Below are 24,683 nucleotides of genomic sequence, written 5' to 3' on the forward strand. Positions count from 1 at the left end.
GCATTTTGTGGAACTGAAAGACAAGTTATGGAGGCAGTAAACAGTAAATGACTTTGAAGGTCACACATTAAAGTAATTTACTGAACTTTTATGCTGGAAAACACTTGCTTCCTGCAGAACCAGACTGAAAAGTGTTGACAAAAACAGCAGAAATTTGAGATTATATGGTTGATAGAACCCTTGTAATAATCAAGTGCGTATGCTGTCAGATCTCTGATTGTATAAATCATGTTGCATGCATTAGTTCTTCATCATACATGGTGCATTCCATCTCATCTCCTGTGACATTTTCCATCGGGATAACTGCTAGTAGTGGAAATTATGTCATTTAAAGATGCTGTAAATTGAAGTTAGCAACCTTTGCCAGACTAAAACAGAGATTTTTTTACTGTTTACAAAGGAGTGATAGTAAAGACTTTTATACAGTAAAGATGTATATATGATATATATCAATTAAATGCTGTTCTTTTGAACTTATTGTTCATCAAAAAATCGTGGAAACAATGGTCACATAATCTACAAAATATTAAGTTGTTTTAACTACTGGTGTTGATAAGAAGTGTTTATTGAGCAGCAAATATTAGAATTATTTCTAAAGGATCATGTGATGCTGAAGACCTGGAGTAATGATGCTGAAAATTCAGCTTTGCATCACAGGAATAAATTAAATTTGTATACAAGTATAAAATAATAATAAAAAAAACAGCTATTTTAAATTGTAATGATATTTAACTGATATTTGAATGCAGCCTTGGTGAGACTTCTTTCAAAAACATTTAAACTTCTTCCTGACCCTAAACCTTTAAACACTAGAGTATATCCATCAGACACCCCAACTTTGAATGCATAATATTAAAAAAATCGCTTACAGCTGCTTTAAGATGGCCTTTTTAGAGTCCCTCATTCATTCATTTGTGTCATGTTTCATGTGTTGCAGCATCATAATGCCACTTATGAAATCCTTAAAGCACTATAATTTGCAGTGCTGCTGAGAGCATGAAGAAACACCAACAAAAAACAGTCCACATGCACTTAGTCAGAGCGCTAATGCATGTAAACGTGTCTTGCTTTTCAGTTTGTCACCCAGCCAGAGCCCCATCATCCTGAGTCCATGCAGTCCAGGCAGCCCCTGCAGTCCTTTACAATCCCTTCATCCCTGGAGGTAAGACAGCCGATTCGCACGCCTAAACATAGCATAAACCTGCTCCGGTCCTGCAGAGAGACAGAACTGTCTCCAGTTAGTCAGCATGACTAATCATTGATCTCATTGATTGTTTTCTCATTTAATGGGACCTACACTCATATGTGTATGTAAAGCTCATGTCATGTATGATTCATATGGATAACATCACCTGAGATGTGCTTGACTGATTTTGGAGCTGTTTATCTCCTTTTTAAAATCCCCTGCAACAAGACGGATTATGTAATTTGAGAGTTGATCTATCATTCATATGTTAGCAATATATTTAAAATAAATAATATAAAATAAAAAATAAAATGAATTGCTAAAAATCATTATTAAAAAAAAAGAATTTTTAAAAAATCATTAATCATACATTATATTTGATGGTCTGTTTTGACTAACTCTCATATACAAATGTAATGCCACTTGAAAAAAACACTTGTTAGGTCACTAAACATGCAAAAAAATAATTTAGAGGACACATAGTTGATATTTCTATGACAAAAACCAACAACAAAAAATATATTTAAAAGTAATAATAATTTACTAAAAGTTTTTTTATGTGTCACATATATATATATATATATATATATATATATATATATATATATGTATATATACTGTATATATTACATGAGCTCTCACATGAAGATTTGACGTCACTGAGAATGCTTATAGGTCATACCATCTTTGAGATTCACTAGATATCTTCCATAATATTCACTTAACAATCATATATTTAGAAGATGTAGAGTTGATATTTCTATGACAAATTCCAACAAATTGAAAAAAAATATATTTTAAAAATATCATAAAAAATATATATATATTCACACACACATACAAATTTGTTAATGAAAAGCTTATAATTAATCATGAAAATGTAAAAAAAAAAAAATTAAAAGAAATCATTTTAAAATGACAGCAGTCAAAATAACACCTGTATGTTGTGTACCTGCATGTCATGTAGGCATTTTAGAAAGGAAATTTTAAAAGACGAAAAGAATTAGGGAGGATCAATAAATATAATTTATTGCTATTGTGTGAATAATATATGTAATCAAGTAGACTAATCAATAAAAAGTAACTGTAGTCTGATTACGAGTCTGATTAAAATGTAATTTAATCTAATTACATTTTTGGAATCTGATTACGTAATCCACATTTGACGTCACTGGGGAAACGCTTAAAATACAAAAATATATATTTTGAAAATGCAGAGTTACTACTTTTACAACAAAAACAAAGGTGTTAGTCCGTCAAAATGTCCACATCCGACAAGATGTTTTAAATGTCAGAGGTTTGGCCATGGGTTTGGGTTACTTGTAACAGTGATGTGCCCGATGTGGTGAAGAGTAGACCACGAATACGGCAAATGTGGACAAGGAGTGGAACCGAAATGTTGTAACTGTGGTGGTGCACAGTGCTGGTTATGGTGGATGTCAGGTTAGGAGAGAGACTGAAGAGGCTGAATTATGGAGGGAATAACATATGCAGAAGCCTGCAAAAACTGTTCGGTCTAAAAAGGTAGTGCAACAGCAAGAACAAGAAAAGAAACGTGTAGGAGAGGAGAGGAGCAGTGATCAGTGCAGAGTGAAAGAGTCATCTTTGATAGTGGATAAGGTTTCCTTCATTGCTTTTATTGTGGAGGTTATAAACAAAACGTAGATCTGAGAGAATTAGAATCATTATAAGAGCAGCTGGGAAATACTTGGATGTGGAGGGCAGATCAGCAACTAAATGAAATTCTCAAGCAGCATATGGTGGGTTGTAATAATGTTAATAGTTCTTCAGTGGAATGCTAGAAGTATTATTCCGAATGGTTTGGAATTTAAGAAATTTATTGATGATTTGGATCAAAAGCCTCAAATAATATGTGTGCAAGAGTCATGGCTCAAACCACATTTAAAGTTGGGATTGTACGGCTGTTGGCCTAATGTTAGGAAAGTGGTTAGAACAGCAAACAGAAAACGTTAGAGAGAATTTTGTGATAAAATAGGAGGGAAAATAGAAGTAACAGAAGTATGGGGAATGATTAGGAAGATGGGTGGGATCCAGAGGTGTAATAATATTTCAGGAATAGTTAGCGAAGGGAGATTATATATTGCTGATGGTGAAAAAGCAGAAGTCTTAGAAAAATCATTTGTGGAAGTGCATAGTAATGGAAATATTTCTAATGAAATGAGGAATTGCAGAGAGCAGAAATATCCAAAATTGTTAGATAGAAAAGATAATGTTGAAGGTACAATTAATATACCATTTTCAATAAATGAACTTAAGCAAGCATTAATGAATGTAAGACATACATCACCTGGGAAGGATGAAATTAGTCATGAAATGAATAAAAATCTCTCAGATACTTATTTAAATATTATATCCCTAACTTCAAACTTATGTAAGTGAATGGAAAAGATGGTAATGTATCGATTGATTTGTGTGCTGGAAAGTAAAGGATTGCTAAATATATATATCAAAGTGGTTTTAGGAAAGTTTGAAGTACTATAGACTCAATGATTTGTCTTGAAAATGATGTTAGGAAAGTACTAGTAAATAAAGAAGTTGTAGTTGGGGCATTTTTCGGAATAAATGGTAGGTTACAGTATAAAACTGGATTATGAGTTTTTTAGTGGATAGGACAATACAAGACAGGGTAGGAAAGTCATATTCAAAAATGTATTCAACGGAAAATGGAGCCCCACAAGGAACTGTATCTAGCCCAATACTTTTTAATATAATGATGAGTAATGTGTTTCCATAAATAAGTAACCTGAAATAAGTAGAGCAATTTATGCAGATGATGGAGCGTTATGGAAGAGAGGAAGAAATGTAAATCATGTAGAAAGGAAATTCCAGGAGGCTATAGATGAAGTAGGAAAATGGGCAAACTGTTGGGGATTTAGATTTTAGTTTCTAAAACTCAAGTCATATGTTTTTTTCTAGAAAGAGACAAAATCCGAAAGTTACTTTAAAAATATATAACCGTAAGTTAGAGCAGGTTTCTGTGGTTCGATATTTTGGACTATATGGAAGTTAACATTTGGAATTCATATTAAAAAAATAATTGACAAGTGCAAGAAGGGCATTAATATATTAAGATGTCTGGCTGGAACAGAATGGGGAGCTAGTCGATAATCTCTTTGGAGATTAGACTGTGCTCTTATAAGATCAACAATAGACTGTGGTGGTTTTGTATATTGCTCAACATCAATATCTTTGAGGAAAGAAATTGACATTATACAATCTCAGGCATTAAGAATTTGTTGTGGTGGATTCAGGACATCCACAGTGGGATCATTACAAGTGGAAATATGGTAAATGCCATTAGAATTTAGAAAAATGCAATTAAGAATGGTGTATTGGATTTCAATTAAAGGTCATGGCGAAATGCATCCAGTTAAAAAAGTCTTGGAAACATGTTGGGAGTATGAATATTCAAAGGTGGAAAGCTATGGCTGGATACCAGATAAAGAGGCACAGGGAATGGGAATAAATGAAATTGATGTAAGTCTAACTGTAGTATTAGCTACTGTCTCTACATGGTTATATATGTTACCAGTAGTTGACCTTCAGCTGAAAAACATTATTCTGGAAAATTTTGGAGTTGGCAGTGAGACAATATATAGACATGGAGTATAATCATTGTTTACAAAAGGGCCTTTCGCACCGCTTTAGTTCCAGAACTAGAAGTACTAAAGTACTGGGACAATTTTTGCGCAAACTGTTTCCAAGTAACATTTAAAGTGTTGCATTCGCACCTAGAGTGTGTACTAGGACATGACGTAAGCCGGTCGACAGCGATGTCATTTGTGCACACCGTTCAACAACGAAAAAGAAGAACAACGTTAACAACAGGAGGATAGAGGACGCTGTGATCAGAGAAGTGTTTTTGTTGGGATGGCTCAAAAGACCTAGTGTCAAATCGAATAGCTCCAGCTGTCATACGGTCATACAGCTCTCAACCATTCCTTAAAAATTATTGAGAAACATGAGTTGGGTTTAATATGTAATAACTGTAAAAAAAACAGAGACAGTAGAGCATGTTCTGTTAGAATGCACCAGATAAAAAGGTTAAAACTAGAAAATCAGTCAAGTCAATAGGTATAAGTGGTTTGTCAATCAAGAATTTATTAAGAAATTCATCACAAGTTTTCAAAATGTTATTAGAATTAGTAAAGGTCACAAATTTAATTAGTTTTTTGTTTTAAAAATCCCTTTTCTGTTCTTTTTCTATTTTTCTTTCTTATTATTAATTATTATTATGTACTGTATTACTTATATTGCTCCACACTCCATCTCAGAAGGTGGCGGAAATGCACTTTAAGTTAGTTTGCCAGCCGCCACTAAGATGAAAGAAGAAAGCTTAGACTCCGCTCCCCCTCTTCTCAGCAAAATGGTACATCCCAAGCTTATCACCCGGCAATCAATCAACACGAGAGAAACAACCACAACACAGCAGCATCTTACCTACAAACATGGACGCACGCGCTCCTGTTATCCGATGCATGTCGCACTTTTGGAAAGTAAATAGTTAAACTTTGTGCCAGCTCGAGGCGATATCGGAAGATGCTTGAACAAGAATGTAAACGACTAAACTTTTACCAAGTTGCACGGCGAGTCCTGGCAAACAGCAGCAGCAGCGTGTTACACAAAGAGCAGAGATGAACCGCTGCGGGTTTCTCCAGTCAAGAGGCGTATTCCTGAATCGACTCTAGTTCTGTAGCTCGGTGTTGCTTGGACATTTGGCACTGTAATCGTCTGCGATTATGTCTGATCCAAGTTCCTGGAGTGCGTTGCCTGGCAGCAGCAAATCTCATTTTGTTAGGGGCTCGATGCTCAAGCGATCCAAAAGGTAACAAACGAGACATGCACGATCAAAACTTTATAATGTGTCAACTTTTGACACGTCACGTGGGCAATTCTTGGTGGAATTATGTAATCACACTGTGGAGTTTACGGTGATGCTATGGTTGCGTCTCAAAACATAGTGTGCTTTTTACCTAGATTGTATTCTTATGATAAATGATGCAGTATAATAGTGCAATGGTTGCATGGCTTTATCTAAAGCTTTATTTCGAACTGTTGATGTTGGCATAGTGACATATCTGTATGCACTGATAGACATCTGTAGCTGCAGACCAGCAAGAGATGAAAGTGCAATGCATGACTCTGAAAGAGGTGTTTGGTGAGCAAATGATAAAAAATGACATGCACAACTTGAGTCTCTCAATGCAAATGACAGATGTGTTGAATGACACCACCTCTGATGGCCAGAGCCTACAGATGTTGCAGAATTACTCCGGATTACTCCTGAATCAAAAAAGCCATGTTACTGTAACACTATCGAGAGCGTGCTGATCATTAAATCCTTTGTCACTTTCTTTGTTAACTTTGCCGTCGACCGTAAAGGCTGGGTTGGATTATGTTGAAAGGTTTTTAATAATCCCTCTCCTCTTGTTTGTGTGTTGCAGCTGTCGCAGCAGTAATAGAAAGAGCCTTGGCGTTGGAACGCCGTCGCCCACCCGCCCTCTTTCGCCTCTATCCGCCCACACAGGTAATACTCGCCGTCACATGACACCCGCTCTAGGACAGCTGACATTGTGCTGGCCGTTGAGAGGTTGATGTAACTGGCGTAACATAAGCCTGTCCACTCCTCACCCTCTTGCCTCTTACCACACTGCTTCAAAAAAATGTGTAAAAAGACGAACACTTAAGCTGTTATTTTTTCTGCAGAACACAAAAGGAAATGAGTCTTCACACAGCAGTTTGTCAGTATACATATCTATTGACTACAAAAAAAGCACAATTGAAGTCAATCATATACCTTTCGATATCGTGTTATAGGTTTGTTTGAGGAAAAGACAGACGCTTAAACCATTTTGCATTGGTAATCTTCCTCTACAGTGATTTGATACCATTTGATTAGTGATTTTAACTTGAGAAATGAATCAGTAACAGAATGATGAATCATGATTAAACTGTATGATTTGATCACAGATCAGCTGAGTGAATTGCTCATGAATCATCCGAAAAATTTATTATCAAATCAGCTGAATGAGTTGTTGAATCTTCTGAATGAGTTGTTGAACTGTATGAATCTTCTGAACCGTTTGCTGGTCCGAATACCTTTTTTGAGCTTCGAAACTTCGGTAGTAATCAACACCGAATATTCGAAGCTATGGAGGGAGGGGGCTGAACATATTCTTCTCTCTAACACCGTGTCTACACTGGACCCGAGTATAGACAAATTATTATTAGGCCGGGCTACTGTACGTTTTTGTGCACAACTTGATGTGCTGTTGTGGTAGGCCAATTTCAAATCACATACTTGGCACACTGCCTTTGTCTTGTCCTCACTCAATTTTAAAGTGCTCCCACACAGCAGAGGTCTTCGGCATTTTTGTCTTCTCTTCCGGATGAACTGAATCGTGACATTCACTCATGGGCGATTCATATTTAAGGGCGAATGAGAACAGTTTTGCGGGAGATGCCAGCTGTCCAAAAAAAAAAAAAAAAAAAAGAATATTTTCGAATCTCAAAATTGAAAATCGAATGCCAACCCACTGAACCAATATTCGAATAATCGAATATTCTGGCCCAGTCCTAGTTTGCTCACTAATCGGCTGAACCATTTGCTTGCAAATCAGCTGAGTGATTTGTTGATGATTCAGATAAATTATTCACAAAGTTCACCCAAAAATGAAAATTCTGTCATTAACTACACACCTGTTCTAAACCCGTAAGACATTCGTTCATTTTTGGAACACAAATTAAGATATTTTTGATGAAATCTGAAAATGCCATGTCAGGCTGCTCTAACAAAGTTGGTTGCACCACTTTTTTTTGGAAAGTAAGCCTATGAATGGCGTACTTATAGTCATCTCTGCTTATTAAGTTTGGAGATGATATTTGAAAACATTGAAAAAAAAAAACCACACGTCAGCTTTAAACTCCATAGACAGTGAATCAGACACACATTATTGTTCTGAAAGGAGATAAATGTCCTAAAGTGTGTGATTTGTGAAACATCTGAGGTCATCTGACATCTACTAAATCCTCCAGTTTACGTAACACTGTGTGCTCTGTTGAAATTTCCTCTTGTTCCCCTTCCAGCTGCCAGCAGCCCTCTGGACAGCCCACGAAATGTGTCCACTGCTATTTGCTCTCTCAACTTCCCTTTCGCCCGCAGGTAAACAAACGCTCTTTATCATATTTTTCTTGTTCATTAGATAGATGACAGACCAGCATTCTGGATATTCCTCAGCATTTACCACATTGTTAATTACCTAAGTGTCAGGTCCATGTTATGCACAGTTGACTCATTTATTCTTATGAATCTTTCTATATAGAGCTCACTAAGCGTGTCACCTATTTTCTCTCTCTTCATCCCTCTTTATTTCTTCTCAGCCACCTGGCTCGAGCTGACAGGTAGCCAATCTCTTTTTCACACAATGACGAGGCCGAACCTCAATCACTGTATCTATTTCTGGGACTCTGTGTACTCTTTATAAACTTCCTGTTATTTTATTTATTTATTTTTTGCCTTGATGCTTTGCTTCACCATTTTTAAAAACGATTCACAATTTTATTGCCATAAATATTGGCTTTAATGCTGATATTGAAATAATTAATAATTGTGTGCGAGATACCATTTCTGGCAACCTCTGAATGCAAATTTAGCTTTCTTTTTATTTGAAAGTGCATGTCAGAAGTCAACTCACATTTCACTGCTGGTTATATATGCTCTATATAATTGTGTATGTGAGAAATAAAAATCTTGAATCTTGAATCTTGAAGCTGTTAATTGAAGAACTCTCAAGGTGACTTTTGTATTAGTGGTGGTCCACATGCATATTGTGAGTGATGTTAGTATGGGATTATATTAGCAAGGGAAAAACATATATATTATATATATAATTATATATCATATAAATAATAGTTGTTGTGTTCTTTTCTCTCGGCAGAGCGGAAGGGAGACGGTGGTCTCTGGCTTCACTTCCATCCTCAGGTTATGGGACCAATCCTCCCAGCTCAACCGTCTCAGTATGTGTCTCTCATTTATCTGCGGTTAACTCTTGTATGTTCCATGAAAATAAAATGAAGTGCATTTGGTTTGAAATAACAAGAGGATGCATAAAAAATGACAGAATTCTACATTAATAGTAAAAGAGCAAAAGAGGTGGAAAAGTTCCTGTATGAATCAGCTCTGTGAAACATTCTCATAATTCTGCATACCTAGACAATTACTGATATGTTTAAGGATGTTTTTTAGTAAAAAATGGGATTGTTTTGTGTTTGCTGTGGCCATGTATTTTTGATGGATTTATGTGTTTGTTTGTTGTTTTGCAGTCTTCTTCCTCATCTCAAGAACGACTGCACCAGCTTCCATACCAACCCACACAGGACGAGCTTCATTTTCTGTTCAGACACTTCCGGAGTTCGGAGAGCATGACTGATGAAGATGGGCGGCCCTCCCCGTTTATGCGACCCCGATCACGTAGCCTTAGGTAAACGAAAACACACATGCACCATTTAATCGCAACATAGGATGTTTTTGTTTGCGTTTCATTAATATGGCTATTAGGGTTTAATCATTTCTTGACCTGATTTAGAGTTTATTATATCTGTGTTGACTATATCAGTGCAGTGACCTAGACCTGTTTATGGGGGAAATTAGAGTCTAAGTCTTGCTTGCATAATTTCCTGATTCCATTATTGTCATCTAATATTGATAATATTAGTGAAATGGCAAAAAATGAAATAAAATGCAATGGCTGTGTAGCGCCCCCTGCCCTCTCGAGAGTTATGGTTCTCAAGTTCAGTTAGCAAGTTTAAGACACTGTAACTATCGCGGTTAAAACAAAACTCAAGTCTTCTCTCTCTTTTCTCCCTCTCTCATTCAGCGGTTCTCCCGTTAAAAGGGAAATTAATCCACCAATCAGAATACACTAACCAGTTAAGGGGGTGGGATCATTACATTTACAAACCAATCTAAACCAATGATTTTGCTTACCCATATTTGCATACTGAAGGTTATAAATATAGGTGACCACTCTTAAAAATAAACACAGTAATGAACTTAAACGTGAATGTTTACAATCAAAATAAACAGGGATTAATCACACTAGAAATAATGTAAAGGCTTAATTAATCCAAGTTTACCCAGGGTTACAGCTGTAATGTGTATAGTCAGTTTATTTTATATGTAATATTAAAGGAAAATTTCGCCCAGAAGTTCTTTCATTATTTGCGTTGTTCCAAACCCATATGACTCTTTTTGTGTAATGTAAATACTTCCGTGTTCTTTTCCATGCATTTCCAATAAACAAGAACTTTTGGTGAAAAACATTCCAAATTTAAGAAGATATTTTGAAATTTTAACACCCAGCCTATTCATTCAATTCAATTCAAATTTATTTGTATAGCACTTTTTACGATACAAATTGTTGCAAAGCAACGTAAATCCCGTGGCAAAACAGAGAAACAAATAGAGACATAATTAGCATAGCTGCTGTTCAAACCAAGTAAAATTAATTAGTTTAACCCAAGCTAAAGAATAATAAAATGCATTTGATCAGATATAACTGCAGTCCAAAATTATGAGATGCATTATTTGAATGCTTGGCCAAAGAGAAGTGTTTTTAATCTAGATTTAAACAGAGAGAGTGTGTCTGAACCCCGAACATTATCAGGAAGGCTATTCCAGAGTTTGGGAGCCAAATGCAAAAAAAGCTCTACCTCTTTTAGTGGACTTTGTTATCCTACGTACTACCAAAAGTCCAGAGTTTTGTGACCTTAGGTAGCGTGATGGATTGTAGAGTGGTAGAAGACTAGTTAGGTACGCAGGAGCTAAACCATTAAGGGCCTTATAGGTAAGTAATAATATTTTGTAACTGATACGGAACTTAATAGGTAGCTAGTGCAGAGACTGTAAAATTGGGGTAATATGATCATATTTTCTTGACCTGGTAAGGACTCTAGCCGCTGCATTTTGGACTACCTGTAGCTTGTTTATTGAGGATGCAGGACAACCACCTAGCAGTGCATTACAATAGTCCAGTCTAGAGGTCATGAATGCAGCTTTTCTGCATCAGAAACATGTTTTGTATCTTGGCAATGTTTCTAAGATGAAAGAATGCTGTTTTTGTAACATGGGAAATATGGTTTTCAAAAGACAAGTTGCTGTCTAATATAACACCCAGATTGTTGACTGTGGAGGAAGTAACAGTACATCCGTCTAGTTGCAAATTGTAATCTACGAGATTCTGTGTACTGTTTTTTGGTCTAAAAAGTAATATCTCTGTCTTATCCGAATTTAATAGGAGAAAATTATTGGTCATCCAATCTTTTACATTTTTAACACACTCTGTTAGCTTAGATAATTTTGAAGTTTCATCTGGTCCCGTTGAGATATATAGTTGAGTATCATCAGCATAACAGTGGAAACTAATCCCGTATTTTCTAATAATATTACCAAGGGGCAACATGTATATTGAAAATAGCAGAGGACCTAGGACAGATCCTTGGGGCACTGGTGATAAATGAGATGACTCCCCATTTAAATAAACAAAGTGGTAGCGATCGGACAGGTAGGATCTAAACCATCTTAAAGCCTGCCCTTGAATACCTGTATAGTTTTGTAATTGATCTATGAGTATGTCATGATCTATAGTGTCGAACGCAGCACTAAGATCAAGTAAAACTAGCAATGAGATGCAGCCTTGGTCTGATGCAAGAAGCAAGTCATTTGTAATTTTAGCAAGTGCAGTTTCTGTGCTATGATGGGGCTTAAAACCTGACTGAAATTCTACATAGAGATAATTTTTTGTGCAGGAAGGAGCACAATTGAGCAGACACAAATTTTTCTAAAATTTTAGACATAAATGGAAGATTTGAAATGGGTCTGTAATTTGCCAGTTCACTAGGATCTAGTTGTGGTTTCTTAATAAGAGGCTTAATAACTGCCAGCTTGAATGGTTTTGGGACGTGACCTAAAGATAACGACGAGTTAATAATATTGAGAAGCGGTTCTTCTGCTACAGGTAAAAACTCTTTCAGTAATTTAGTGGGTACAGGATCTAATAAACATGTTGTTGGTTTAGATGAAGTGATAAGTTTATTTAGCTCTTCCTGCCTTCCTGTATAGTTGTAAAGCACTGCAGTTTATCTTTGGGTGTGATAAATGAAACTGAAGTATTAGACACTGTAGAATCAATATTTGTTATTGTAATTCTGATGTTATCTATTTTATCAGTGAAGAAATTCATAAAGTCATTACTATTTAACTGTGAGGGAATATTTAGATCGGGTGGCGTCTGGTTATTTGTTAATCTAGCCACTGTGCTAAATAAGAACCTTGGATTGTTTTGGTTATTTTCTATGAGTTTGTGGATATGCTCGGCCCTGGCAGTTTTTAGAGCCTGTCTATAGCTGGACATACTGTTTTTCCACGCAATTCTAAAAACTTCCAAGTTAGTTTTTCTCCATTTGCACTCAAGACTACGACTTTCTTTCTTGAGAGAGTGGGTTTTACTGTTGTACCATGGCACAGTATGTTTTTTTCCAAACCTTTTTCAATTTGATGGGGGCAACAGCTTCTAATGTATTAGAGAAGATAGTGCCCATGTTGCCAGTCATTTTGTCTAGTTCATGTGTATTTCATGGGTACACAGAGCAGTTGAGATAAATCAGGCAGGTTATTTGTGAATCTGTCTTTTGTGGCTGGAACAATAATTCTGCACAGACGATAACGCGAAGCCATATTGTTAATATCAGTAATACGCAGAATGCACGATACAAGGAAATGGTCAGTAACGTAATCACTTTTGAGGTACGATATCTATATCAGTAAGATTGATTCCATGCAATATAATTAAATCTAGCTTATGATTAAAACGATGAGTGGGCCCGGTGACATTTTGCTTGTCTCCAAAAGAGTTTATTAGGTGAGTAAATGCAAGTCCTAATGCATAATTTGTATCATCAACGTGAATGTTAAAATCTCTGGAATAATAATTCTGCCCGGACTAGTCATGGGCCGGTATGAGATTTTTACGGTATGATAACCTTAAGCAAAAATATCACAGTTTCACCGTATCACTGTATTGTTGTTACAGCTCTGAAATGTGTATTTTTAAATGACTGGGTAAAAAAAATAAATAATAATAACTGTGCGTCGGTCTTCAGCATCTCTGGCCTGTGTTAACGGGCGTTAACAGACCTCATATTTTTACATAAATTACATTTTGTCCAGAACAGAATTGCAATAAGGCAGAATACGTCCGGTTGCCGATCGGGTAAAGGCCAACGTATACTTCTGTCGTCCGTGCACCATCGGCATTACGTTATTTTCGTCATCAAGAGGGCTCGCGGACAGCCGCACACCCCTGGTACTGTATGGCAGACCTCATCCATCCGCGCTCATCTGCGGTTGAGTATACTTTTGAAAGCTGTGCAGATGCGGCTGTGCACGAGACTGAAAGGAATGCTTAATGTGAAGTGTACCCGGGCCTTAAGTTCAGCCATCCTATTTGGGGAACAAACACAGTCTTAATACAGTAGATTGGACAGCGCAAGTACTTCTATTATTTAAGCGGGTAGAACAAAAGCCATCATAGCAGTTATTTGAGAATTGTCTTACTAGTCATATGGAGCGTAGCATCCTGGAGATGTTGTCCGACAGGAGTTCTGCTCCGACTCTGCTGGGGTGCAGGCCATCAGCGCAAAAAAGCCTAGGACGCTTCCAGAAAAGATTCCACTTATTAACAAGGAGCAATTTCTGTTCTTTACACCATGACAATAACCATTCATTTTAAGCAAAAAGTCTAGTGAACCTTTGGTGTCCTCGTCGATATGTGGGAAGCGGTCCTGACACGATGATCGTCGCCGCGGATGTTGTGCGCAGATCAGTAACTGCGCAGAAACATCGAGAACACGAGCACCAGGGAAACAGTGAGTGTGCACTTTACCTTCGGATAACGTAGCACGGACGTGTCAGATGATGGAGTCCCCGACGATCATAGCGTTGCGTTCCATCTCACGGAGGGGAGAAAAGTGGTTCTGGGTGGAGATCTCGAAGACCGGAGGCAGCGGAGGTGGAGAGGTCATGGGCTGGGGCCTGGTCCGTGGTGTCCCGGAGTGAAGGACATCTGGGAAGATCGCGTCCTGGGTGCACCAAACCTGTGCAGAGAAACACACGGAGTAGAGGTGGTGGGACTGTTAGCAGCACGCTGTATACTTACCCTGGAATTGTGAGCGTCAGCCCGGGATGTTTCCAGCATCTCTCGGTTCTCTCAGCTGGGCCTGCCTCTCCTCCAGTTCGCGAATCTGTTTCTCCATGGCCTCCAGCTCGAGCTGCACCGAATGTAGCTCGAACGTGTCCTCACCTGCACTCAGAGGTAGACATATATCCGCCATTAAAGCAAGTAATATACATGAATAGAGTATTAGCAATGTATGCGGGATTAGCAGTAACCACGCTGGCGATAATAATGGGCTATAAGCTAATAGCGGACTTGGGAAATCAAAATAAAACTAGTGATGATAAGGCGCTGTGATTGTTTTTGTTGTAGAATATGATAGGATAGGATATATTCACACGGTATAGAAACGAAAATGACGGCGTATAAAATAGATTTTAAGATAAATAATAGACAGTGAAGAATTAATGTGACGGAGCTCAAACTCAAAACACACGACAGCAACAAACAGGAAGTGACAACATTTTTTTTTTTCTTTTTTTTTTACAAGTTGCACTGATTTGGTTCAATTTGACTCAGTTTGAATTATGATTTATCCCTAATGCAAAGCTATTGTGTGACTTCTGAGAACTTGGAATACATATTTTTTTAAATTCTATCATTCACTCACCCTCAAGTTGTTCCAAACCCGTATGAACACAAAATATATTTTAAAGAATGCTGGTAACCAAACAGTTGTTGATCCCATAGACTTCCATATTCTATATTATGGGAAAAATACTATGGGAGTCAATCCAGAAGCTGCTTGGTTTTGTGTTCAGCAGAAGAAAGAAATTCATGCAAATGTTGAACAGCCTGAGGATAAGTGAATGATGACAGAATTTTATTTTTTGGGTGAAATGTCCCTTTTAAAGAGCACTTTTTTGATATTTCTTTGGTGCCTTTGTACCCTTTTTTGAAGCATGAAAGCCTGAATCCCCCATTCATTGTAACTGTATCAACCAGAAACAACCAGAAAGTCATATGGGTTTGAAATGATGTAAGGATGAGTAAATGATGACAGATTTTTCATTTTTGGGTGAACAATCTCTTTCAGTGCTGTTTGTTGACAGACTTGTCAGATGAGTGGACTATTGACTAATAGGAATATCCAGGCTTTCCCCAACAAAACGAAACAAAAGGAGCATTTTTGTTTTGCAAAAGAACCTCCCTTGAGGCTGAGTCAGAGAAGAGACCGCTTTCACTATGGTATAATTGAACTAGGGTTTGAAATTTGCATCTGGCCAGTTAATATGCAGGAGGAAGAATCTGAAGTAGAAACTAAAATCAGATGAGGGTTTTTTTGTGTTTATGACACCTATTCTGAGCCAGTCTACAGACTGCAGTGCAGCGCCTCACCTTTAGCCCACATCTCTGCAGGATTCAGAGGTTTAGATGTCCACCCACAATGCTTCACGCTTCAAAGAGTGTGCTTGCACAAACAAAACACGGCTCACTTGGTTTTTGAAAGGAGAGGATTGTGGGTATATTTGTCAGTAAAGTATTTAACCAGCAATCTACATAATGGCAGTTTTCATTAGTGATGCAAAGGCATATTTTCTTCCAAAACAGCCATTTTTGGTTTTAAGCCGAAATAGTTTTGAAGTGGCAAAATCATTAAAAGGGACAGAGACGTTTAATGAGCATTTCTCTGATGGCACATTTTGATCGTACCAGTGTCTATTTTGTGACACAACGTGGATAAACTGTAAACATGTCAGCTGTGCAAATGCTAGTCCTGAATTAACAATACAGATTTCTTGTTTTTAATCGATACTGATATGGATTCTTAAATCTCAAGAGCCGTCTTTAATCTATGCTATTTTATGTTGACGCTTGAACATCACTAAACTTTATTTGTAGCGTCTGTTATCCAATAATCACAATAAGATTTATGCTTTGCTTTTAATATGAAATATTTTAATATGAAATACCACAAATATCACAAAATACATCCAATAAGTTATGAGTTTTGGCACTTTTTAATGTGGTGTGACAGATCACTGTAGTGTCTCAGTTCAAGCAGCAACCATTCATATCTTTCTCTTTATTACTAGTTATATCAGGAAAAAAACATTAATGAACATCAGAATCTATGTTGCATTGTATTACAGATTCATTATATTTTACTTAACCTGTTGTCTTCATTATTTAATGTATTCTTGAATTGTCACTAAAAAGTTTACAGCCATTGTTTAAATGTTCATATTGCAACAAAAAATACTGTTATTAAAAATGACAAAAACTGCCTTATGTGCAATTTAAATGTTTGTACAACTCAGTTTTTACTTGATTGTTGATTATCAAACATTTATTTTTGGGTGGGGTTTTCGGCTGAGTGCATGCTGAGTTTTTTTCGGTCCAGTGGATCATTAGTTATCATCTGTTGTTCTCCTTGTTTTAGCCCTGGACGAACTGGCACCTCCTTTGATAATGAAATTATAATGATGAATCATGTCTATAAGGAGCGCTTTCCAAAGGTATGTATCGCCAACAGATTATTTCCAGTTTTTACTCTACAAGTCTGAGATGCCTAATGTTCTCTCTGCTGTGCAGGCCACCGCTCAGATGGAGGAGCATTTGCTGGAAGTCATCAGGCAGTTTTCCCCAGACAGCACCCTGCCGCTGGGAGATGGCGTCTTGGGATTTATCCAGCACCAGTTGGTGGAGTTGGCCAGGGACTGTCTGGATAAATCCCAGAAGGGCCTGATCACATCTCTGTACTTCATAGAGCTGCAGGACAAACTGGAAAAAATGCTGCATGAGGTGAGGCAGGAATTTCTGAAAGATCTTTCCAGTTCAGTGAATCCAGGCAGTTGTTTGGGTATGAGACTTTTTTGATGTTGGAGAAGTGGCCTGGTAGGAAGCGCACAAGCTCTCACATGTGGCACCTGCATACGGCAGAGCCATGTAAATAAAAACTACAATAAAAAAAAAAATTACATTGAGACAGTAGCTACATTCACCTGGTCAGTATTTAGGATTGACAGTCATATTTACTAACAAATGGATTTCATACTAGTTTTATATTGTCATGGACAGGGGCAACATATACTTTATAAACAGGTAACTGGAGTCAGTCCCACTAAAGATTGAAATTTTGTGTAGACATAAAAATAAAAATAAAAACTGTTATTTACTTTCAAAATGTTTTTTTTTTTAAGTATACAAAAATATTAATGTATTTATTTTTTACAGATTTCTTGAAATATACATTTATGATTATAGAGTTTTTGTGGAGTTGCACCATATGACATTTTACAATCTGAACTACGCTTGTTTTGTCATAACGGTCAAATTATCTGATATTTTTAAAAATGTTTTGACTTCAATTTTTTTTTTTTTTCATGGTGAAAGATTTAGTCGTACCACATGACTTTGATTTGGCATGCAAAAGTGTGAATAATATTTAATAACATTAAAATAGTAATAAGCAGTGAAGTTGTTTTGTTAAAATATTTTCTAACAAATATTGACGGGTTAGTTAACCCAAACATTAAAATTAGCCTGATTTACTCACCCTCAAGGCATCCTAGGTGTATATGACTTTCTCCTTTCAGACGAATCCTATCGGAGTTACAGTATATTAAAAAAAAAATCATAAAACAATACAAAATGGAGTCTTCTAGCAGTGAGGATGATTTGGTTGTCTTCTTTCTTCTTAAAAAGAGAAAAGAAAGAGTATTGGGTCCATCCAGTCCTGAGATACAGAGAGGAAGGAGTTCCACCTCATTATTAAGGAGCTGTGGGATTATCACAGGCGATTCAAACTTTACTTCAGGATGTCAGTGGCTCAGTTTGATGCTTTGCTTGCGATACTGGAGCCATATATTAAAAAGTAGACCACCAAGTGGATCAACTTGTCAGACGCCATTCTGGATTTTGGAGTTCACTTGTACGGTGGCTCTAAATTGTCAAAACACCTCTCAAAATGCTTGCTGCGAATGCGAAAAATGCAGAAAATCGAACCCGATCTGAATTTTTTTTGACATTCTAATGTGGCAGTGTATAAATGTGATTTAAATAACATGATGTCGTATCTCTTTTTTAACGTGCAAGAACTTTGGTCTCCGTGTGCAGTGACCATTACTTCGAATTTTTTTTTTACCTAGTAATTGCCGGTTAATGTCACAAATAATCAAAGAAATGGCAAGTAACACATTGAATGAAACGTGAAACAATTTCGATGTAGAAAGACTCTAGTAAAACATACTCCAGACTCCAATCTTAGTTTCATTTACGACTTCGCAGAAACATTTTTTATGTCTGTGCACAATAAGTTTAAATCTAGCTTGACTTTGGTTGAGTCCTTGTCGTATGCATGAACAATCATTTTCTGCTGCTTTAGCCAGTGTCAGCTTGGTAATGCTGTCCTTTTCTGATTATGCCAAAGCCAACAGGTGGTCTGAGATGGTGGTTGTGTTCTGGCAGGAATATCAGGCTGACGGTGACATCAGGGCACAGCTGGGTTCTGTCACTGCTGTTGTTAGTGTGCTGCTGCTGCTGCTGGCTTTAAGGGACCAGAAATGTCATGTATTCTCAAAAGAAACCGTGACAATTTCCCCTAACAAGTGTGAAATCCACCTCTTCCCCCAAGGTGTTTTTACTCTATAAATACGTTTAGATTTTTTTACACCAGCAAAAAGAGCAGCCTCGAGCTGCGTGTGTGTACATTTGCATACACGTGAGCGTTTGCATGTGTGTGTAATTGCACGTCGTTTTGTGTATAAATGTGTGTGTACCCTGCAGCAGAGGGTTTGATTAGAAATATAGATCTCCCCGTTCAAGCTCCATGCTCATCTTTGCAACTACAGGGTGTTAGTTTCCATAGCAACCCTTACGCCCACCCTGTATGTAATGTTCAGACAACCCCAGGCAAGACTGAGCGCGCTGTCAGATCACTGCTGTGCGGTGGATGTCGTGCTCATAGATAAGGCTATTAAAGTGTTTCCCACTTCCCTTAGTCAGCGGTGCCAAGTGCAGGGCCCTGATGCTGCAATCATGCTGCAGTTTAACTGCTCAAACTGTTCAATCATCAACCTGTTGTGATTGATAGTCAAATCCTACAGTTTTGTGTTGGTTTGTGGTTACATCGGTCTGCTCTATGCTGTTCCTGTCAATCTCTGCTCCCTTCTGGGATTGCATAGTCATTGCTGCTTTATTTTCACTTGTGTTATGCTTAAAACTATTGGTGGCTTATATGTTGTTAACTTATAAAGAGCAGGTTGAACAATGGCTGGTATAACGGCAGAAATGATTGCTTGATTTAAATGTTACACATAGAGCTGGGTGATATGGCCAAAAATATTATTACAGTATTTTTAGCATATCATACAATATTGCAATTTTCATTTGCCATTAATGGGGAAGGAAACACTTTCCACATGTTTGTTAGTTAGACATAATATGTGTATAATTGTTTTTTTACCTTTTAATTTAGGGCCCCACAAAATAATTGTTTTTTTTTTTTTTCAAAATTCTGCGTTTTCTATTTTAATTTTTTTTTTTTCAAAAATTCATTTACAACAAAACGTTGCAATTTGTTTTTTTTTTTTTCAGTTTTTTTTTCTTTTCAAATAAGATGCTACGCAACAGAACTGTGTAAATTAAAACATGAATGATTGTATGATACTCCCTAAAAATAAGTAGTAGCATTGTTTTGAAAAGTGCATTTTAGTATAAAAACATGATATATTTCTGTCATAATTGCTTCGAGTTAAACTAAACTTTTATTTTGGTGGTTTGTAGTGTAATATATATACTCATATATTGAGACACGGACACTGAAAACACTGAGCATCACCTGTGTTTGAGTTTGTGTAGTAGATGAAACTATGCCATTCATTCACAAAAAGACACACAAAACATGTAGACTTAAGTAACATGCACTGACTGACACTTATGTTTATTTTTGCTGTGTGATACTCCTAGATTAATCCATATTGAGTAAAAGTGTTCAAAGCTAATCATTATCATTAACGACAAATTTTAGCTTATTATTGCTTATATTTATATTATTTCTTTTTATATTTACTATTTTAAATGTAAATGTACTATTTACAAAGTGCATTTTTCATTAACATTTGACTAATTTGAGAAAGGGAAAAAACACAGAAGTTGCGTCGGTGTATAAGTCACAGTTTACATTCAGATAAAATACTAGTAATTAAAATGTTTACAAAAATTATAAACTCAAAAATCCTTTAAATTGAAACGAACAGACAGAAATGAAAAATAAAAGTATAAAACAAACAAATTATAGTGGCATTCCTTGTAAACAACTTATTTTATGATAAATGTCAAGGTTAAACTAATTTATTTAAAGCAAAACTGAAACTACAGGTGGAAAAGGCACTGCACAAATAAATTTGGGCTCATGTTTCTAATAATTTGTGTTCTTAACATTAGTTTTATAATATAAATCACTTTGGAATTAGAAATCACAGCATATTTCAGATGATAAAATAGTTTTGTATTCCAAAAACTACTGCGTATATTTTTTCAGTATGGTGCAGAATCAGTTTTATATTTTGATGAATAATTATTTTGATTTTTATATTGTTATTTTAAATTTTTATTGATTAAATTTGTTAAATGGGGAGAAAAAAATGTTTTCAGACTTCTTAGACACCACTGTAGTTATTAACAAAAGAATTAATTATACTAATTTGTCATCATATTGAACTGCTTTTCATTCTATTTATCAGTTTCATGAATTATCATTGAATGTCGCAAATGGAATCCCATCCTTGATCATAAATAGATTGTAAATTTTCCGCATGTAAACAGTAAGGACAGCTTGAAGCTGGGCATCATTATGAAGCTCTGTGCTGCAAGGGCACAAGTCACAGTCGAGTCTGAGCTGCCATCTGCTTATGATGGAAAGAGACACTCCGGCTGCAGTGCTAAAAAAGGAAACAGTTCATTGTTTTGATGTAACGGTTCGTGTCGAGTTCGAATCATCCATGTTTCCCTCAAACCTCTCTTGCAGTGGCATTTGTCTGTCTGCGAAACATGAGTCACACATCTTATCTTGCTACGAGGCTCTTTAATGCTGATTTGATAGCATGTCTACCTCACTTTGTTCGGCTTCATCAAATGCATAAAAGTGCAGTAATTTTAGTTTTTCGTAGGAGTCGTCTGACCGAGCGTGATCCTTTGTTATTTCTTTGTTTTTCTTTTTTCGCTTGGGGGAGGAGGCTCAAGATAGATTAAAAATGTTTTTATGCTCTCTTTCGCAGATGCTTGTGTTTAGGATATGATATTTGAATACGTCTTGAACAGTCTTTATATTTTCCCATCTAATGCATCTCAAATCCAGATTCTGTGAGTACACAGAGTTGATTAAAATTCACACGAGCGCCTAGAAAGGATTTGATCCTGTAGAACAAGTAGCTCATTACCTCCCACTTCCACATCCCACAAGCCAGCAGATTCCCCAGAACAAGCAAGAAATAACATTCCAGTCACTTCGCCAAATACTGTCCAGTGTTCAGAACGGATACAGCCGTCTTCTGTCTATTTGATGATCAGCGCACAGTATGCTGCTGAATTATTTTACACCCTCTCTCTGACTCTTTTAATTAAATAGTCTTTTAAAAAGAGAAATTAAAGAAAAGGTTGCATTAAATTGATCAAAAGTGACAGCAAAGACTTTTATTATGTTAGAAAAATAAATGGTGCTCTTTTGAACTTTCTATTTATCAAAGAATCCTTAAAGTAGTATTACAGTTTGCTGTTTTCAACATTGGTAATAATAAGACATGTTTCTTGAGCAGCAAATCTGCATATTCAAATGATTTCTGAAGGATCAGGTGATACTTTAATGATGCTGAAAATGCAGCTTTGCATCACAGGAATAAATTACATTTAAAAATATATTCAAATAGAAAACAGTTCTTTTGAATTGTAATAATATTTCGCAATATCACTGTTTTTACTGTTAAGACATCTTTATAATATATAATTTGTCTTAAAGGGACAGCTCTCCCCAAAATGAAAATTCTCAATATTTTATACAGTCTAAAGTTGTAATCTGGAATGTTTAATCATTTTTAAGTCAAATCATGCCAATCTCTATTTTCCCACGTGTCTTCCAGCACCTCACACTCCAGTCCAGCAGGTGGCAGAAATAAAAGCTTTTACCCTGGTTTGCCACCTGCCATTAAAACTGCAGAAGAACAAGATGCTGCAACTCTAAATTCGTCCCCCTTATTGTTAAAAATATGAATGTTAAAAAGCAAAAGATTTTGCTATTAGCTAAAAACCTATCATTTACCTCAGGAAAGCAATTCAGCGTCCATATATTTTTAGTAAGCTAGAAAAAAATAATAACTTTATTTACACTTTATATTCTATATAATATAACTCTTTTCCTTTTTTGCAAAATATAAGTGCTAGTTGGTTTGGTTAGTGAGTTGAATTTCAAATATTTGCATTTACAGAGATTTCAGTGCATCACTAACTATCCCTTTGTCCAAAATTAAACACTTCCTTACTACATAGAATCCAAAAAAACAACACTTCTGGTGACATACTGAAGTGCACGATCGAAAGGCACTTAACCTTCCCTTGAGGACACAGATGAGGGTTTATGAATAGCAGTGAAGCAATGCAACTGACGTTGGTAGTTCATGCGATAGTAACGATTTTATACATATCACATACTTGACGCAAAACTATTTCAGTAGATCAAGACAAGCCATTCGTTATCCATTGAACAGCTTGTGTTTGTCTCGCTAAGCTCTGGAGCGCTCCGAGAGTGAGGAGGTTTCAGTAATCACCCAGCTGGTGAAGAAGATCCTCATCATCATCTCACGACCCGCACGACTGCTGGAGTGTCTGGTGAGATTCTGCACTACACTGATTCACAGTGAAAATTCATAACGCTCTGACATTGTGCACCTGATGTGCACCAAAACTGTGCACCTGATTTTCACTTCCCTAGGAGTTTGACCCAGAGGAGTTTTACCATCTTCTGGAGGCCGCAGAAGGTCACGCCAAAGTCGGTCAGGGCATCAAAACCGATATTCCCCGCTATATAATCAGCCAGCTTGGACTCAACCGAGATCCCCTTGATGGTGCTATTATCTGTTAATTATCTTGTGGTGGTTTTGTTTTGAAAGCACGTCAGTTTCTCTCAGGCTCATGTTGTTGTGTCCATCTCTTTTGACAGAAGTCGTGCAGCTCGAGGAGCAGTATGACTCTGGCCCCACACTGACGGTCGATTCGGAAGAATCCGCGGAGGTAAATGCACCTCAAAAAGAGCTGAAGAGTTAAATAGCCTTGTTAGGTTTCGTAAGACGTCACTAACAATATGTCACTTCCTGTTGCTTACAGCAGAATAAATCTTTACCCACACCACTACGAAGAAAACCACTGGAGAGCGATTTTGTGAGTATTTTAATCTTATGAGATGTGGGTTTTGGGGGTAAGCAAATCATATCATGACTACAGGTAAAAAAGTGATTACTATAGAAAGGCTTAAGGGCAAAACTTGATTTGAATGGTTTATTATTGCCATCACAAAGGCAGTTTCTTTTTCTGGTGTTGCTAGCTGCCAACAGGACCTACTTAAAGGGATAGTTTACCCAAAGATGCAAATTCTGTCATTAATTACTCAAGCTCATGTCGTTCCAAACCCATGAGACCTTTGTTTATCTTTGGAACACAAATTAAGATATTTTTGATGAAATCCGAGAGCTTTCTGACCCTGCATAGACCGCAGTGAAACTACCACGTTCAAGGCCTAGAAACATAGTAAAGACATTGTTAAAATAGTCCATTTGACATCAGTGTTTCAACTGTAATTTTATGAAGCAAGAGAATACTTTTTATTTTTTGTAAACGTGCAAAGATAACAAATTTATTAAATTTTTTCTTCTATTTCTTTCTGTTCAGGTGTTTATTGTGTTGATTAATGAATGGAGTTATTGAAGATTTGCATAATGCATGTTCAGATATTCATGCAACAGAATATTATGGGGGTCATGATAATTTTGTGAAAATAATAAAAAATGCTGGCAACTTAAAAAAAAATAAAAAAAAAACGCTGGTGGGGAAAAGAGTTCAAATTAGGCAAATGAGCTAAAAATTCTGATTTGTGTGATGGATTTGACACATCATGTTTATGACAGAAAAAAATTAGCACAGTTACTTAGAAAGAATATGTAAAGGAAAATATTAAGTTACAGTCTGGGGGTAGGTGGGTTTAGGGCCATGACTGAAAACGCAATGTCATAATTCTGAAAGTCAAACTAGTACAT

The 24,683-nt window shown here is 36.6% G+C and overlaps 1 protein-coding gene and 1 long non-coding RNA gene across 2 annotated transcripts in view; one reads left to right on the forward strand and one right to left on the reverse strand.

The window, feature by feature from the left end:
* The window catches only part of LOC109071954 (microtubule-associated serine/threonine-protein kinase 3-like), a 43,740-nt gene that overhangs the window by 2,494 nt on the left and 16,563 nt on the right, over positions 1-24,683 (forward strand). Inside the window, exons 2-14 of the mRNA XM_042734509.1 lie at positions 1,076-1,162; positions 6,652-6,734; positions 8,294-8,369; positions 8,588-8,608; positions 9,145-9,223; positions 9,530-9,687; positions 16,823-16,898; positions 16,975-17,184; positions 23,161-23,262; positions 23,366-23,498; positions 23,594-23,664; positions 23,758-23,811; positions 24,594-24,622. Coding sequence (XP_042590443.1) covers positions 1,076-1,162; positions 6,652-6,734; positions 8,294-8,369; positions 8,588-8,608; positions 9,145-9,223; positions 9,530-9,687; positions 16,823-16,898; positions 16,975-17,184; positions 23,161-23,262; positions 23,366-23,498; positions 23,594-23,664; positions 23,758-23,811; positions 24,594-24,622 — 1,179 coding nt within the window. The remainder of the gene's footprint in view (positions 1-1,075; positions 1,163-6,651; positions 6,735-8,293; positions 8,370-8,587; positions 8,609-9,144; positions 9,224-9,529; positions 9,688-16,822; positions 16,899-16,974; positions 17,185-23,160; positions 23,263-23,365; positions 23,499-23,593; positions 23,665-23,757; positions 23,812-24,593; positions 24,623-24,683) is intronic.
* On the reverse strand, positions 1,076-6,056 carry LOC122138939. Its single transcript, XR_006155924.1, has 4 exons — positions 5,648-6,056; positions 5,448-5,523; positions 1,353-1,404; positions 1,076-1,212 (listed from the first exon to the last, which is right to left on the reverse strand). It is a non-coding gene; the product is annotated as an uncharacterized LOC122138939 (long non-coding RNA).

The sequence above is a fragment of the Cyprinus carpio genome, chromosome B11 (genome assembly GCF_018340385.1).
Source record: "Cyprinus carpio isolate SPL01 chromosome B11, ASM1834038v1, whole genome shotgun sequence".
NCBI lineage: Eukaryota > Metazoa > Chordata > Actinopteri > Cypriniformes > Cyprinidae > Cyprinus > Cyprinus carpio.